Below are 15,305 nucleotides of genomic sequence, written 5' to 3' on the forward strand. Positions count from 1 at the left end.
GGTATCTGTATCTCTCTCTCAGATCCCATCGTGCAGCTCTCGTTTTCAGATGCCCATTTCCGCTCCAGAATCCTCTCGACGGGTGCTGTGGTGGGCGGCTCTCCTCCTCGCTCCGCTCGCCGCTTTGCTCTTCCGGTACCAGTTCCAGTTCCCGATCCAACTCCTCAAGCCTCGCACCGCGGAGCCAAAGGCCGCCATGGACGCCAGCTCCGAGATCGAGTACGACATGCCCGGCGTCCTGCGCTGGCACAAGAGCGGCCGCGTCGAGCGCTTCGACGGCACCGAAACCGTGCCGCCATCCCCCTCCGGGGACCCGGCCAACGGCGTCGCCTCCAAGGACGTCGTCCTCGACCCGGCGGCCAACCTCTCCGCCCGCCTCTACCTACCCCCCGCCGCCGCCGCCGCCGAGAAGAGGCTCCCCGTCGTCGTGTTCTTCCACGGCGGCGCGTTCTTCGTCCACACCGCGGCCTCCCCGCTCTACCACAGGTACGCCGCCACGCTCGCCGCCGCGGTCCCCGCCGTCGTCGTCTCCGTCGACTACCGCCTCGCGCCGGAGCACCCCATCCCGGCCGCCTACGACGACGCCTTCGCGGCCCTCAAGGCGGTCGTCGCCGCGTGCCGCCCGGGCGGCGCCGAGCCCTGGCTCGCCGCGCACGGCGACGCGTCCCGCGTCGTCCTCGCCGGCGACAGCGCCGGCGCCAACATGGCGCACAACACGGCGATACGGCTGCGGAAGGAGCGCATCGACGGGTTCGGCGACAATATCAGCGGCGTCGCGCTCCTGCACCCGTATTTCTGGGGGAAGGAGCCGCTGGGCGGGGAGCCGACGGACGCCGCCGTCCGCGGCGGATTCGAGCGCGCGTGGCAGGTCGCCTGCGCCGGCCAGCTCGGCCCCGACCACCCGTACATCAACCCGATGGCGTCGCCCGAGGAGTGGAGGCAGCTCGGGTGCCGCCGCGTGCTGGTCACCACGGCGGAGCTCTGCTGGTTCGTGGAGAGGGCGCGCGCCTACGCGGAGGGGATCAAGGCGTGCGGGTGGGACGGCGAGCTCCAGGTCTACCACACCAAGGGCGAGGGCCATGTCTACTTCTTGCCCAAGTACGACTCCGAACTCGCCGCCAAGGAGCTCGCCGTCGTGGCGGACTTCGTCAGGCACTGCTGAGGTTTTTCTTTGGGCGATTGATTGATTGATTGATTCAGTAATAAAGGAGCACGTAATCTGTGATCTGTTCATGTTTGTTTATGAAATACTCCACTACAAATGCTTAAAAATACTTACATACATGTGTATCATATAAAAAACGTATGCAAGGATATCTTACCCGGTGAGCACACCCAAAAGATTGAGAGATAGCGCCGAGCCAGAAAATGATTTTCTATCTTCATTGGCGTCACTGCCATCTTTTTTATCCTTAGGGGCAGATTAGCACAACAAGATTTGAAACTATCGGTATCCAATGACTAAATTGTTTCAGAGGTAAATAAGAAACCATTTTTTTGTTTATAACCCTCGTTTTGTTCAAACTTTTCAGTTAGGAAATTGCTTGATCAACAAAAGGTATAAAACAGTTGATTCAAAATGATTTCGTTACAGTCTGTGTGGCACCATTTGTGTCATGTGGGTTCTCATCAAATTATTTCTTTCTTTTAATTTCTCACGTGCAATTCGCTTCACTATCTCAAATGCTTCTAAGAAACCATTTTCCCTGTACCACCAAAAAAAAAAACATTCCGATTTCTCAATAGCAACATCAGTAAACATATCTTTTGTTTCCAAGGTTTTCCTTACTAAATTAACAACAGACAATACCTCATACCATTTTTTTGCCAAACCTAAAGCCTAACTACATGCCATTGGATCCTTATCAGTTTCAGATACCTGAAATAAAAAAACTTCTTAGAGCAGAGAAGTCAATCCCTATCATATTCCTCCCCATTTGATAGATATCTAATATAGAATAAGGTAGAAGACCTTCTAGAATATCTATCTTTGGAACCTTTTTAAGTGACAAGTCTTTTCTTTGTCCCTTTTCTTCCAATTTTTTTTAATTTGTTTATGATCAAGAGAACCCAGTATCTTTGATCAAATATATCATGCTGAAAAAAATCATCAACATCCAGAACAAGTGAAGTATTCAAGTTAATAGTATAATATGATCTTCACTACCTCAACATTATTTCTATCTCAGTTGGACCGTCTCTAGGATGAATGTAAGGAATGAAGGGTTTATGATCAAGAGAACCTCAGTTATCTTTGATCAATATATCATGCTGAAAGGAATCATCAACATGCACAACAGGTGATGTATACAAGTTAATATCAATATTTTTTGAACATAAAGTTAATATCAATATGATCTTCCGCTACCTCAACCCTATTTGTTAGGCTGGTGCCAACGCGGGCGGCAGCGCGGGCGGTACCGCCCGCCGCCGGGCGAGAGAGGGGCGGGAGTGGGGCGGGACGGGAGCGCTGGGCGCGGCGCCGGGTACCGCTGGCCGCCCGCCTCGCTCCGCTCGTTGCGACAGCACATGGCGACAATGAAGGCGATAGGGGCGGCGGCGGTGGCGGGCGAGAGAGGGGCGAGAGAGAGAGGGGTGGCGGAATCGCCGGCGAGCGGCGGAGACCGGCGGCGCAGACGTCGGCTTGGTCGCGTCGAGGAAGAAGAGAAAGCGGGTTTTGCAGAAAACCCCCTAGACTTTAGGATTTGCTTAGGAAAAATAAAAACATGGTAGGATTTAGCATTTTGGGGTGTTTTGAGCCAAATTTTGAGGGGCTTTTTGCACACAAATTTAAATAGAGCAAACAACCACATTGGCAACATTGTTGCAAACCTTTTTAGTGCAAATTTTTATGTAATTTTTTTTATGATTTAATCGGTAACAATTTTAGTTCAATAAAATAATTTCCTTGTATTATTTTTAATGTTGTAATCTCAAAAAGAAATGATGTCGAGGAGAGAGAAATGGTGATGTGGAGGAGAGAGAAGTGAGAGTGGGGACTATAGCCCATGCATTAGCACCGTGGGGTGAGAGTGGGGTGAGAGTGGGGTGAGAGTGAGAGAAAAGCTGACGTGGCGGGGCGGGAGTCGGGCGGTGCATTGGCACCAGCCTTATCGGTGTTTCTAAAACTTCCGATGTTAAGTTGTAGCCATACTTGGGCGTCTAGACCTTTCTTCTGGAGTACATGATTGACATGGTGAATTCTAGAAAAAGAAGACAACTGAGAAATCTTTAGCATGGCAGCTAGAAGATGGACAGTTGGACAGTGACTACACACGACACGGTGACAGCCTCCTATCAAACGATAGTCCATTAGTCCGTTGGGTGAGGCAGGTGAAAAGCGCCTTGAACGAGCCGTGTAGCCCTCAAGCGTCAAGCCTTGGCCAATTATTGTCAGACCTTAACCTTAAACGGTCCACTAAACTGGTAGCCACAGCACGAGTTCCGCTCACTGTCCATACTCCAAGCCTCCACCGGTACACATACAGAACCATGAGACGAAGAGCAGAGGTCAGTGGCTTCAGTCCACACGTTCCTGCTTCCATGTCCCATCACCATCCAAATCCTCCGCAAGACCTCAACGTCAAGAATTGCACTATCGTGTCCTATCATATCCCAAGTGTATATGATATACCAAGATCCCAAACCCGAAATTTTGTCAAAAGAGACCACCTGCCCCAATTCATTGACAAAAAGGACCACCTCTGAGAAAAATTGGCAAAAAGGACCACCTGCTGGGTGGCGGCAGGGCCCCCAGCCGACACGTGGCGGTTGCCGCCGGAGGGAGGGGCGGCAGGGACCCGCCGCCGCACCAGGTGGCGGCACGTTACCGGGCGATGTCGCCGTCCGTCGCGCCGTCACCGGGCCGTTCGCTCAAGGTGGGCCATGCCGCGGACGACGCGGCGGCAGACGACGTGGAGATGCCTCCACAGCCGGTGGCGGCAGGCCCCGCCATCCACCACGCGCGCCGACGACCGCGCCCAGACCGCGTCGTGGCTCCCGACAAGCATCTTCCGCCGGCAGCATCATTGCACCGATTTCCGAGATTAACGGCGCTGATTCCGAGGCTGCTTTCCCGCTCGAATATTTCTGCATGCGGTGACTTTTAGCTGATTGATTCGATTTCGAGGCTGAGTGAGCTAATTTTCGTGACTGCGTTGAGTGCGAGGCTGACTGAAGTTTGCTACATATTAATTCGGATACTGTAAGAGATGCGAGTTCTGTACACGCTATACATGCATTCAGCCTCTTCTATTTAAATCGCTCACACCCTCACTCTGAGCTCTCACAGTCTACGCGCGTACTCACTCTGACACTCACACTCACACTCAGCTCGCTCACAGTCACACTCACACTCTCACGCTGTCACTCTCAGCTTGGTCACACTCACACTCACACTCTCATTCTCAGCTCGCTCACACTCTCACTCTCAGCTCTCTCAAGTATTATGTGTACGGTGCAGGAGCTGATTTAGCTGCAGAAAAGATATATCAAGGTAAGAGTTTAACAAGCAGATCTATTATATTTTATTTATGTACTTACAACGTAATTAGGTATGTAATATAATTAGTCTGTGTCATTAGTGCATGTGCTGCGGTTGCATGCATAGACAGGGTTAAAAAAATGTTAGGACATAGACTATTATTTTATGTGTTGCGGTTGCATGCATAGACACGGTGAACATTAGTAGTAAATAATGATCTTTTCTAATTAGACTAAGTAATGGTGCATAGACAGGGTTAAAAAAATGTTAGGTTATAGACTATTATTTTATGTGTTGCGGTTGCATGCATAGACACGGTGAACATTAGTAGTAAATAATGATCTTTTCTAATTAGACTAAGTAATGGTGCATATTAGGATTTAGCCCGAGCTGAATATTTTTCGTTAACTGTGGCGTTTAATTAGGGAAGCCTAGTAGTCGTGCTTTGACCCACCCTTTGTGAGCTGTAGAAAATTTCATGCATATCATCCAAAGAAAACTGCCCACTAACTGCGCGCTTAATCTGCATGCATTGGCTCAGCATCAATTCTCCATCAGAACCGCATGCGGATCCTACTCATTTCACACCGGGGGAAGGGATATGAATACTAGAGAATCTTTTGTAGAGGGGGTACTCCCTAATTAATCGTGACGGTAGTTAATGCAAACACGCCTAAAATAGTCTGTGTTTAGAAACATCATATTTTGCCAGGCGCGCCGGTTAATCTGTACCGGAGGGAGTAGTAAATAATAATCTCTTCTAATTAGACTAAGTAATGGTGCATCTTAGGACTAAGTGGAGTAAGTAATTGTGTTGTGTTATGATTATTTAAAAATGTTAATGACATGTTAAATATTATTGTGTTGTAATCTAATATAATTATAAAAATATTGTGCGGTAGGTACGATGGAAACTTTGTTAGTGTTTTATGGAGACGTCGTACGCGACGAATTTTCTGGTGTCGATGTGTCGCGCTGCGACTCGATGAAAGTTGTAGTGACAGACATGGTCAATAGAGAATTTTTGGATGTTAGAAGATGCATCCGAGCACAGTTTGGACGTGAGATGCGTGGGAAGAAGATGACCGTTCAGGCTCTCATCGTTGTAGGAGGAAATGATGGGACACCTGCCCGTTGGGGTTTGCGGGAGGTAAAGAGTGATAGAAATTGGGGTACGTACATGAGGTTTGCAAGCACACCTGGTGCTGCTATGTACGGAGAGCCCATGGTGTATGTTCAGTTTATATCAGGTGATGATGGTGCCGGAAGCATCGCGCTGGTGAAGAGGAGATGGCCATCATCACAGGACCGAGCACCGTTCAGTCGGAGCATTTGGCCCTGACTGCAGCAGGCATGATAGGCCAATCAGAGCAAGCGGCAGTAACTGCAGGCCATAGCACCGGCCCATCGGAGCATATGGTCGCCAGCTTTGTCGCCGAGCCAGATACCGGTCCGCGTTCGTTGATATTAGCGAGCGTGTGGAGGGATCGCCGGAGGCATTGGACGATGACGCTCGTTCTTCTTCGTCTGAATCCTCCTCGGACGAAGAAGGTGCCGGTCCTTCCCGGAGGGCGGTTGCGGCACCAATGGACCCTGAGTTCTTAAAAATAATGACCATCAGCAATGAATTCCACTCTGTTCCAGGCCTAGGGGAAGACAGTCTGCAGGTTGGGCAAACTTTCCCAGACAAGGACTCGGCTGACCAAGCAATCAAGAGGTATGCGTTGGCCATATCTCGGCAACACAGAGTGAAGCAGTCTGATCGAAGGCAGCTGAAAGTCATATGCGTCAAATTGAATGAGGAGGGTTGCAGGGGGAGAGTTATCGCTCGGGTGAGCCCTGGGGTATGTCAGCCATGGCATATCTCAAAAATAGAACCCCATAGCTGCGAGCAATTGGGGTCTCTCGACAAGCACCGCAACGTCACTGCAAAATATGTATCACATATCATGCAAGTGGCGGTGGAAGAAGATATAACCCTTGGTACAAAGAAGCTGCAAAAAACCGCGGAAGATCTGATTGGCTTCCCGGTCAGCTTTAGTAAGGCAAGGCGGGCGAAGGAGGAGATTTTCCATGATCACAGCCCTGCCAATCAAGGGTACTCCTTTGGTCCCTGCCGCTTATTCTAGTATTTGGCCGACTGAGGTACAGGACCGTCTTGGCGTGCCAATGCCTGCTACGAGCCGCGGAGGGTCACGTCCAAGGGGGGTCCCTCTAAGCTGGTTGGTCAATAATTTTCAAGAGTTACCAGGGGCGTATGCTGCGATCATGAGCCGACATCTTTTTGCGTATTTACTGTACCTATTTGGTATAATGTTTCCTTCGTCCCATGGTGATATTGTGCTCCCGGGTCTTATTAAGATAGCCGAGAACATAGTAGATTCGCCTCCACCACCCAGCCCTATATACAGCTTTGGTTCTGCAATGCTCGCGTATACCTATAGGGGGTTGTGTGATGCAACAAAGAAAACCAGGGCATCTTCAAAGGGACATATACTTGTCAGAAGCGCAGAGTTTCTTCAGCTATGGTCGTGGGAGTACCTACCAGTTGGGCGTCCCCGCATCCTGAACCCAATTCACCCATACGGCGGTAAGACCGAACAATATGCCCCTCTTACTTTTGGAAGTCGTTGGGTACATGCAAAAAAAAGGTGGTCAAATAATGTAGCACACGGTTGCTACCCCGAATACCACCAACAGTTTGAGGAGCTACAAGATACCATGGTCAAATGGGACCCATATACGGAACATGACGTGTACATTGTCTGGGGTCTTGTTAAACCACCACCAGATATGTTGCGAGACATACGGTTGTGGTTCACACGATGCAACCTACTCTTTATTTGGATGGTTGAGCCATACAACCCGTGAGCGTGTCATGCGGCAAGCTTTGGTAAGCATCAGGATATTCCCCCACCATCACCAAGACGCCTTGTTGCTGATGTTCATACGTAAGTTCGGTCACTGTAATAGAAACAATGAATTGCACTTCAATTAATCTATTTCATTGTGTAATAAAATTTATTGGATTGTAGGCAAGACAATAAAGGCCTGAGTTGTTTCGACTGGAGTCAGCGTAATCAAACATGGATTACGAAATGGATTGATGAAGTAGAGTCCGATGGAGTACGCGAAAATAGGTAATTACATATTTTAATTCATCTTATCATCATGTACCTTCTAATGTAATTTATCACTGATGCAGAAGGTACAACGGTGAGATACTGCCAACGTATAATGAATGGTATCGCGCTAGCACACGGACTCTCCTCACCGGTCCCCCACCATCGAGTCCGACACACCTCACATGGGCCTCAGCTTACCACCGTGACACTTCGGTACTTGTTATATAATTGTAATTAAGAAAATATGTGTTTATAAGCAATATTAATTTTTTAATTCCATTCAGATTGACGAGTTCAGGCAGATCGCACAGACGCCTGTGACACTTTGAACTTGCGCAACATGGATAGGACGGAGGGAAAATCCATGGTAAAACGTATTTTTAATACTGCCATTAAAGGGCTTAGGCGTCTTGGTTGCAGCCGTAATGATGATGTTGTCAGTCGAGCATTCGATATGCCGGAGGCACCATCGAACAGACCGAGTATGGTACGTGTGAGCCAGCCATCCGCCACACCGACCGTATTCCCTCTACCTCGCATACATCTAATCCACGACGCGACTCATCTCTCGCTTGAACGATCACAACAAGACACATATCTCAACGCCATGGCGCCACACGGTAATCAACATGCGTACATACATTCCTTTCCGAACTTACAACAATGACACATTTTTTTCCAATTGTATTAGGAGGACGATCATTTTCCGTCATATCCATCCTGGACAACGATTCTCCTACGTAAGGCGAATACTCGCAAAGATTCAACACTGTATGCTCATATTTAATAATTACCTACCAACACGTGATTATTTACATGCCTACTAATAACATGTCGTTTACGTCATAGGAATCATTGACCCTACGTGGTCCAACATTGGAGCTGGTTTAGGCCACAATATGCCTCCACTTCGTGGTCGTGACCACATGCAATCGCAATACCCAACTCAGGTTAATGCATGTTAATTACATACATGATTATTGCGTGCATGTTTCTGACGGAGCCATTCAAAACGAACTAAACATTAATCCCGACATGGCACTATAAAACGCATCAACCACAATACTACTGCACCACTTCCCAACAACCTCGCGATCATGTTACCGGGATAGTTGAAGAATTCTTCGGAGGTCCTATTTTCAGCTCAGATGCCAGTTTGATTCCCCCAAATCAGGAATCTCCATACGTATTTCATACTCCATCACCAGCAGATGATCCAAGTACAGAGGATGAGGAAAATCGCACGGCCGAGGTTTGCGCCCACCTCATCCCCCTCGTCCCCGCTTGTCGCCTTCTTCCGGTCGAAAGCCACGGCAGACAACGTCGTCGTCGTCGAGAGGAATGATACACATTTATGTATGCGCGCGATGTACATTTAATCTATGTATGAGACATTTTTCTATGTATCTCGGAGAAATATTAATATTAGTTCCAATAAGTTTTATTAAGATACAACATAATAATCGCAACGAATTTTAAGATACAACGCGAAAGTAAAACAGAAATTAACATACATAGCTAGTACAACAGATCACTCTATTTGCCCCGTGTCCACCGTGGCCATTTTCCGGACTTGTCGCCGCGTTCTTCGCGCTTGCGCCTCGGCGGCTCTTTCCCTTAATCTCTTCCTCTCCGCTTCACGGGCCTCTCTGCGCACCTCTTCCTCTGCATACCTACGTGCAACCTCATCATCCATCCTCTTCTGATTCACCTCACGATTTCGAGCTTGCTCCGCCCTTAATTTTTGTATCTGTCTCTCTTTCGCTTTATCATTAGCAATAGCCTTTTCGAAACGCTCTTCCTCATGGAACATTGCCCATGCACGCCGCTGTTTTTCCTCCACCTCACGGCGTGCCCAATCCGGCTGCTCCTGGTCTATCCAATGAAACCACATGCAAAGGGGCGGGGGAGACTACAACACAAATAATACGGTTAATAAACAAAAATTAATGACATACAATTAATTTTTTAATCATGCTGTTAGAACATACCGCAGGCCTTGAGGACGATGAACTTGATTGTCTGGGTGGATCATGATCATAGCTCGCGCACATGAAATATTTCATGCCGAACTTATCTGAAAAATCAACCACCTCCTTCACCTTCGCAAGGCGGCCGCACCAACACCTCTCTGCTCTCACCCCCGGTGGCAAGCTTGCATTCTTCCCCTTCATCGGCCTAAAATCCTGGTCCGAGCAAGGCACACTCATACTCATTCCAATATTTTGCGCACGAAACTGAGACGCGGAGAAGGCAAACTTGATCTCTGCTGTTTCGATTTTTATGCGGGGAAGCCGACTTATATAGCCTTCAATTAGTGTGAGCGGTACCAAAAAATTAGTGCAGAATGTCTAATTGCTGTATCAGACACAGAATTCCTACGCAAATAGGCTGCTTTCGGTGGTTAATTTGCTGTATCGAGCGAGAATCTCCGACAGCTTTACGTCTCGTCGCTGCGAAATCAGACAAATGGAAATCAGTGCCGGTCAGCGTCAGCCTGCACCGCGGTCGGGGCGATTTTCCCGCTCGAGGCCACCGGGGTTGGAGGCATCCTCCACGTCGACGTGCCGCCACGCCGTGGGGCGGCATGGCCCACCACGCAAACGGCGGGCTGACGGCGAGCACGGCCGGCTGACGTGCCGCCACAGCCTCTGGCGGCGGGGCCCTGCCGCCACAGCCCCTGGCGGCAACCGCCACGTGTCGGCTAGGGGCCCTGCCGCCACCCAGCAGGTGGTCCTTTTTGCCAATTTTTCTCAGAGGTGGTCCTTTTTGTCAATGAATTGGGGCAGGTGGTCTCTTTTGACAAAATTTCCCCAAACCCATGACTGGCAGTCAAGCACAAAGCAAGTTGTGAAGTTTCAAGAATTGCAGAACCACCGGTCAAAGCAGCCAAGCACAAACTGCAACGGCGAGGCCGAATAGAGGTCACCTCAATCCTCACGTTTCTATCTCCAAGTCCCATGAGGCCATGACGGCATCACGACCAAAATCCTGTAAGTACAACGCTGCAACGCCATCCCGTATTCCATCCTGTCTGAACTTGTCAAGTAGCGACGCTGGAAGGAAGCAGATACAGTATATTTATCCAGGTTCATCTACCAAATCCCCAATTCCAGGTTGAATTCCTCCCGAGCTCCCTCCTCAACCCAGCCCACAATTACACGAGCCACGACGCACGATGGTCTCGAAGATCAAGCGCCAGCTCGCCAGCCTCCCGACGCTCGCCAAGGCGGCCCTGCTTCTGCTCACCCTGCTTCTCCTCCTCGCCGCTATCCTGCTGCCCATCTTCCTCATCCCGCGCCACCGCAGGGAGCAGCCGCTGCCGCCGGCGACGCCCCCGCGGGACAACTGCTCCACGGCCGCCAACGCCGGCCCGGTGGCCTTCGACTTCTCCCCGTTCCTCGTCAAGTACAGGAGCGGCTGCGTGCACCGCATGGACGGCACCGACCGGGTCCCCGCCGGCCTCGACGCGGCCACGGGGGTCACCTCCAAGGACGTCCTCATCGACCACGCCACCGGCCTCTCCGCCCGGATGTACCTGCCCCCGCCGGCGACAGCGGGGGAAAATAAGAAGGAGGACGATGACGTCTTCCCGGTGCTCGTGTTCTACCACGGCGGCGCGTTCGTCATCATGTCGCCGTTCGAGCCCAAGTACCACGCCTACCTCAACGCGCTGGTGGCCAGGGCGCGGGTCGTGGCGGTGTCCGTGGACTACCGCCTCGCGCCCGAGCACCCCTTGCCGGCCGCCTACGACGACTCGTGGGCGGCGCTCCACTGGGTGGCCAAGAACGCGCGCGCCGGGCCGGAGCCCTGGCTGCGGGACCGCGGGAACCTCTCGCGGCTGTACCTGGCCGGCGACAGCGCGGGCGCCAACATCGTGCACAACATGGCGATGCGCGCCGGGAACGAGAGCGGCGGCGCGGCCATCAGGGGCATCCTGCTCCTGGACCCCTACTTCTGGGGCAAGCGCCCCGTGGGCGCGGAGACGACGGACCCGGCCACGCGGCGGCAGTACGAGGTGACGTGGTCCTTCGTCTGCGCCGGGCGGTACGGCATCGACGACCCGCGGATTGACCCGCTGGCCACGCCGCCGGCCGAGCTGCGGCGCCTGGCGTGCTCCCGCGTGGCGGTCACGGTGTCGGGGCTGGACGACTTCGAGGCGCGCGGCAAGGCGTACGCGGCGGCGCTCAACGCCAGCGGGTGGGACGGGGAAATTGTGCAGTACGAGACCGCCGGCGAGCGGCACGTCTACTTCCTGGACGCGCCGGCCAGCCCCAAGTCCGCCAAGGAGTTGGCTTTCGCCGCCGGATACCTCAGCCGGGAATAGTCATCTAGTCGTGACCCACCCACCACTTTCTCAGGGAGGTAGCTCCGCCTGCGCGTCATCCATGGATGCACCACCGTGCACGTGAGGTCGCGAGGATTCGTCGCTGATTGCCGTACATGATTAACAACTTGTAGAGCTAACATGTACTATGTACATCATGTTGCAACTGTTTTCTTGCTTTTGGGGTTCCCGTTTCGTGCATGTGACTGATCGCTTCATCGTGGGTACGGTGAATCTAGTAAAGACAGGGACGAAACGAAAAGGTGTCTGCCATCGATGCTTTCCGCGCCTGCAGGCTGCAGCTGCCAAGTGGAGGAAAAATCAGAGTTTCCAGACCAGGCTGTTGTCAGATAGCGGGTGTCGCCCTAGTTCGCCACGGCTCCAGCGTCGCGACGCATTTCGGTGTCTGCGGGTTTTATCTTTATTCTTTTTTTGACCATGAGACTGTGGGGCAAAATCCCCACAGCATTTTATTAAAACTCAACCAACTGTACAAAGAGTTTTATCTTTATTCTTGTTAGAAACTCTATTCAGGACATGACATGAAGTCAACAAAGCCTCCCCCACCATGCCTTTGATAAACCAGCAGTGGCTAACATGGAATTCAACAAGTCAGTCAGCGTGCGATTTCCTATCGGCAATCCCGTTTGATTGGGGCGAGTAGGGAGGCGTCCTCTCATGAATAATGCCATGTTCCTCACAGAATTCATCGAAGATTTTAGGAAAATATTCACCACCACGATCCGACCTAAGAAGCTTGATCTTTCTCTCTAGTTGATTTTCAACTTCAGCCTTATAAATTTTAAAGTAGTCTAAAGCTTTATCTTTAGTTCGCAACAAATAAACATAACAAAATCTAGTCGCATCATCAGTCAATGTCATGAAATATCTCTTTCCACCTTTTGTCAACACACCATTCATCTCGCATAGATTAGAATGTATGAGCTCTAGAGGTGCCAAGTTTCTCTCCTCGGCCGCCTTATGAGGCTTTTGAGGTTGCTTTGATTGCACACAACTATGACACTTAGAACCTTTGGCAATGGTGAAATTCGGAATTAAACTTAAATTGGATAGCCGAGACATTAAACCAAAATTAATGTGACATAAACGAGAATGCCAAACATTGGTATCATCACTAACATTGCCACAAATATGGTTCACCGACTTATTACTGAAATCAGAAAGCGAAAAGCGGAACATGCCTCCGCACTCATAGTCTTTTCCAATAAATTGTCCAAACTTGAAAACAACTACTTTATTCGACTCTAAAACAACCTTAAAACCATCTCTGCAAAGAAGGGAGCCGCTAACGAGATTCTTGTTCATAGTAGGGACATGCTGCATGTTCCTCAGCTGCACGATTTTCCCTGAAGTGAACTACAGATCTACCGTGCCAACACCACGAACAGAAGCATGTGACCCATTCCCCATCAAGACGGAAGAATCCTGGGCGACCTGATAAGAAGTGAACATGGATTTGTCAGCACACACATGAACATTAGCACCCGTATCAATCCACCAACGTGGAGATTGAAATATCGAAAGAACAGTAAAGAGATTATAGTACCCATCAGCATTGCTAGCGGTCACCGTGTTGACTTGCTTTGCCTTTTTCCTACGGTCTGCCCTCTCTGGACAGTCCTTAGAAAAGTGGCCAGCCACTCCACAGGTAAAGCAACTCAGATCTGCTTTGTTTATCATCTTCTTCTTCTTGAAGATTGTAGTCTTCATAGGCTTATTGAAGGAGGGTTTGTTATTCCCTTTGTTCTTGTTGTAAGGTTTCTTCTGCACCATGTTGGCGCTAGACTGACCCTCTACTTTCTCAGTAGTATCCTTAGCCCGAGCTTTCTCCTCAACATCAAGAGACGCTATGAGATTTTCAACTGATATCTCTTGTCTCTTGTGTTTGAGAGTTGTGGCAAAGTTGAAAGGACACGGATGTCGCCTAGAGGGGGGGGGGGGTGAATAGGCGATTTAAAACTTTTATGAGATGGGCTTAACAAATGCGAAATAAAACTAGCGTTTACTTTGTCAAGCCCAAAGCCTATATACTATGGTTCACCTATGTGCACCAACAACTTATTCTAAGCAATGGTTCATCTATGTGCACCAACAACTTATGCTAAGCAATACAAGCAAGTATGTGATAGCAAGATATATATAACTTCAAACACGATGGCTATCACAAGCTAAAGTGCATAAGTAAAGAGCTCGGGTATAGAGATAACCGAGGCACGCGGGAGACGATGATTTATCCCGAAGTTCACACTCTTGCGAGTGCTAATCTCCGGTGGAGAGGTGCGGTGGCTTAGTACTCCCGAACGCCACAAGAGGCTCACCTTGAGGTGTGGTTGCTCGATGCACACCAACGCCACAAAGGCCTCACCCCAAGATGCGGTACTCACACACCTAAATCTCCGGTGACCCTCGCCACAAAGGCCTAGGTCATGGTTCCACTAAGGGATTTCCTTCGAGGCGGAAACCGGGCCTTACACAAAGGTTGGGGCACACTTCCACAACTTAATTGGAGGTTCCCAACAAATCGCCACAAAGGCCTAGAATCCGTCTAGGGTTCCAAGAACCCAAGAGTAACAACCTTCTTGCTTTAACCACCACGAATCACCGTGGAGAACTCAAACCGATGCACCAAATCAATGGAAAGAACACCACAAAGATGCTCAAGTAATTCTCTCTCAAATTCCAACAAAGCTACAAAAGATATCGGGGGAATAAGAGAGGAAGAACAAATAAGAGGAGAAACACCAAATTCTCTCCAAGATCTAGATCTAGTGGATTCCCCTCACAAAGAGAGGGATTTGATTGGTGAAGATGTAGATCTAGATCTCCTCTATCTATCTCTCAAATAGATGCAAGATTCATGGGAGGGAGAGGGAGATAGCAAGCTCAAAGAAGGTCAACAATGGAGGCAAAAACGAGCTCAAACGGTTGGGGAAATTTGGGGAAGAAGACCCCCTTAAATAGGGCAAGAGAAATCTGCCCGTTATGCACAAAACTCATCAAAACCGGAACTTTCGGTCATTTGGGGCGGAACTTCCGCCCCCCGGAAGTACCGGCCAACTTCCGGGTGAAGTAGGGCGTCCCCGGAAAGTTTACAGTATACTTTTGCGTGCAGAATCGTCATTTCCGGAAGTTCACCGGAAGTAGGGCGGAAGTCCGGCCAACTTCCGGCCAAAAAACTGCTTCACGGAAACTTGAATAACTTTTGCATTCGGACTCCGATTTTGATGATCTTGGGCTCGTTTCGAAGCTAGTAACAAGCTCTACATGATCATGCAGGGAACCATCATAGTACAGTAAGGTAGGATAGAAATAAATGATGAAAGGTTTGACCTATCTAAAAAATACATGC

At 49.9% G+C, this 15,305-nt stretch overlaps 2 protein-coding genes across 2 annotated transcripts; both read left to right on the plus strand.

Moving 5' to 3' along the window:
* On the plus strand, positions 1-1,231 carry LOC127301881 (probable carboxylesterase 7). Its single transcript, XM_051332164.2, has one exon. The coding sequence runs from the start codon at positions 50-52 to the stop codon at positions 1,160-1,162; it is 1,113 nt and encodes a 370-aa protein (XP_051188124.1). The 5' UTR covers positions 1-49; the 3' UTR covers positions 1,163-1,231.
* Positions 1,232-10,465: 9,234 nt separating this feature from the next.
* Positions 10,466-12,116, plus strand: LOC127301882 (probable carboxylesterase 2). Its single transcript, XM_051332165.2, has 2 exons — positions 10,466-10,601; positions 10,725-12,116. The coding sequence occupies exon 2, from the start codon at positions 10,787-10,789 to the stop codon at positions 11,933-11,935; it is 1,149 nt and encodes a 382-aa protein (XP_051188125.1). The 5' UTR covers positions 10,466-10,601; positions 10,725-10,786; the 3' UTR covers positions 11,936-12,116.
* The last annotated feature ends 3,189 nt before the right edge of the window (positions 12,117-15,305 follow it).

This window comes from Lolium perenne, chromosome 5, assembly GCF_019359855.2.
Source record: "Lolium perenne isolate Kyuss_39 chromosome 5, Kyuss_2.0, whole genome shotgun sequence".
NCBI lineage: Eukaryota > Viridiplantae > Streptophyta > Magnoliopsida > Poales > Poaceae > Lolium > Lolium perenne.

Excerpts from the sequence above, each read along its gene's own strand:
- LOC127301881 (XM_051332164.2), top strand. The coding sequence starts at position 50 with ATGCCCATTTCCGCTCCAGAATCCTCTCGACGGGTGCTGTGGTGGGCG.
- LOC127301882 (XM_051332165.2), top strand. The coding sequence starts at position 10,787 with ATGGTCTCGAAGATCAAGCGCCAGCTCGCCAGCCTCCCGACGCTCGCC.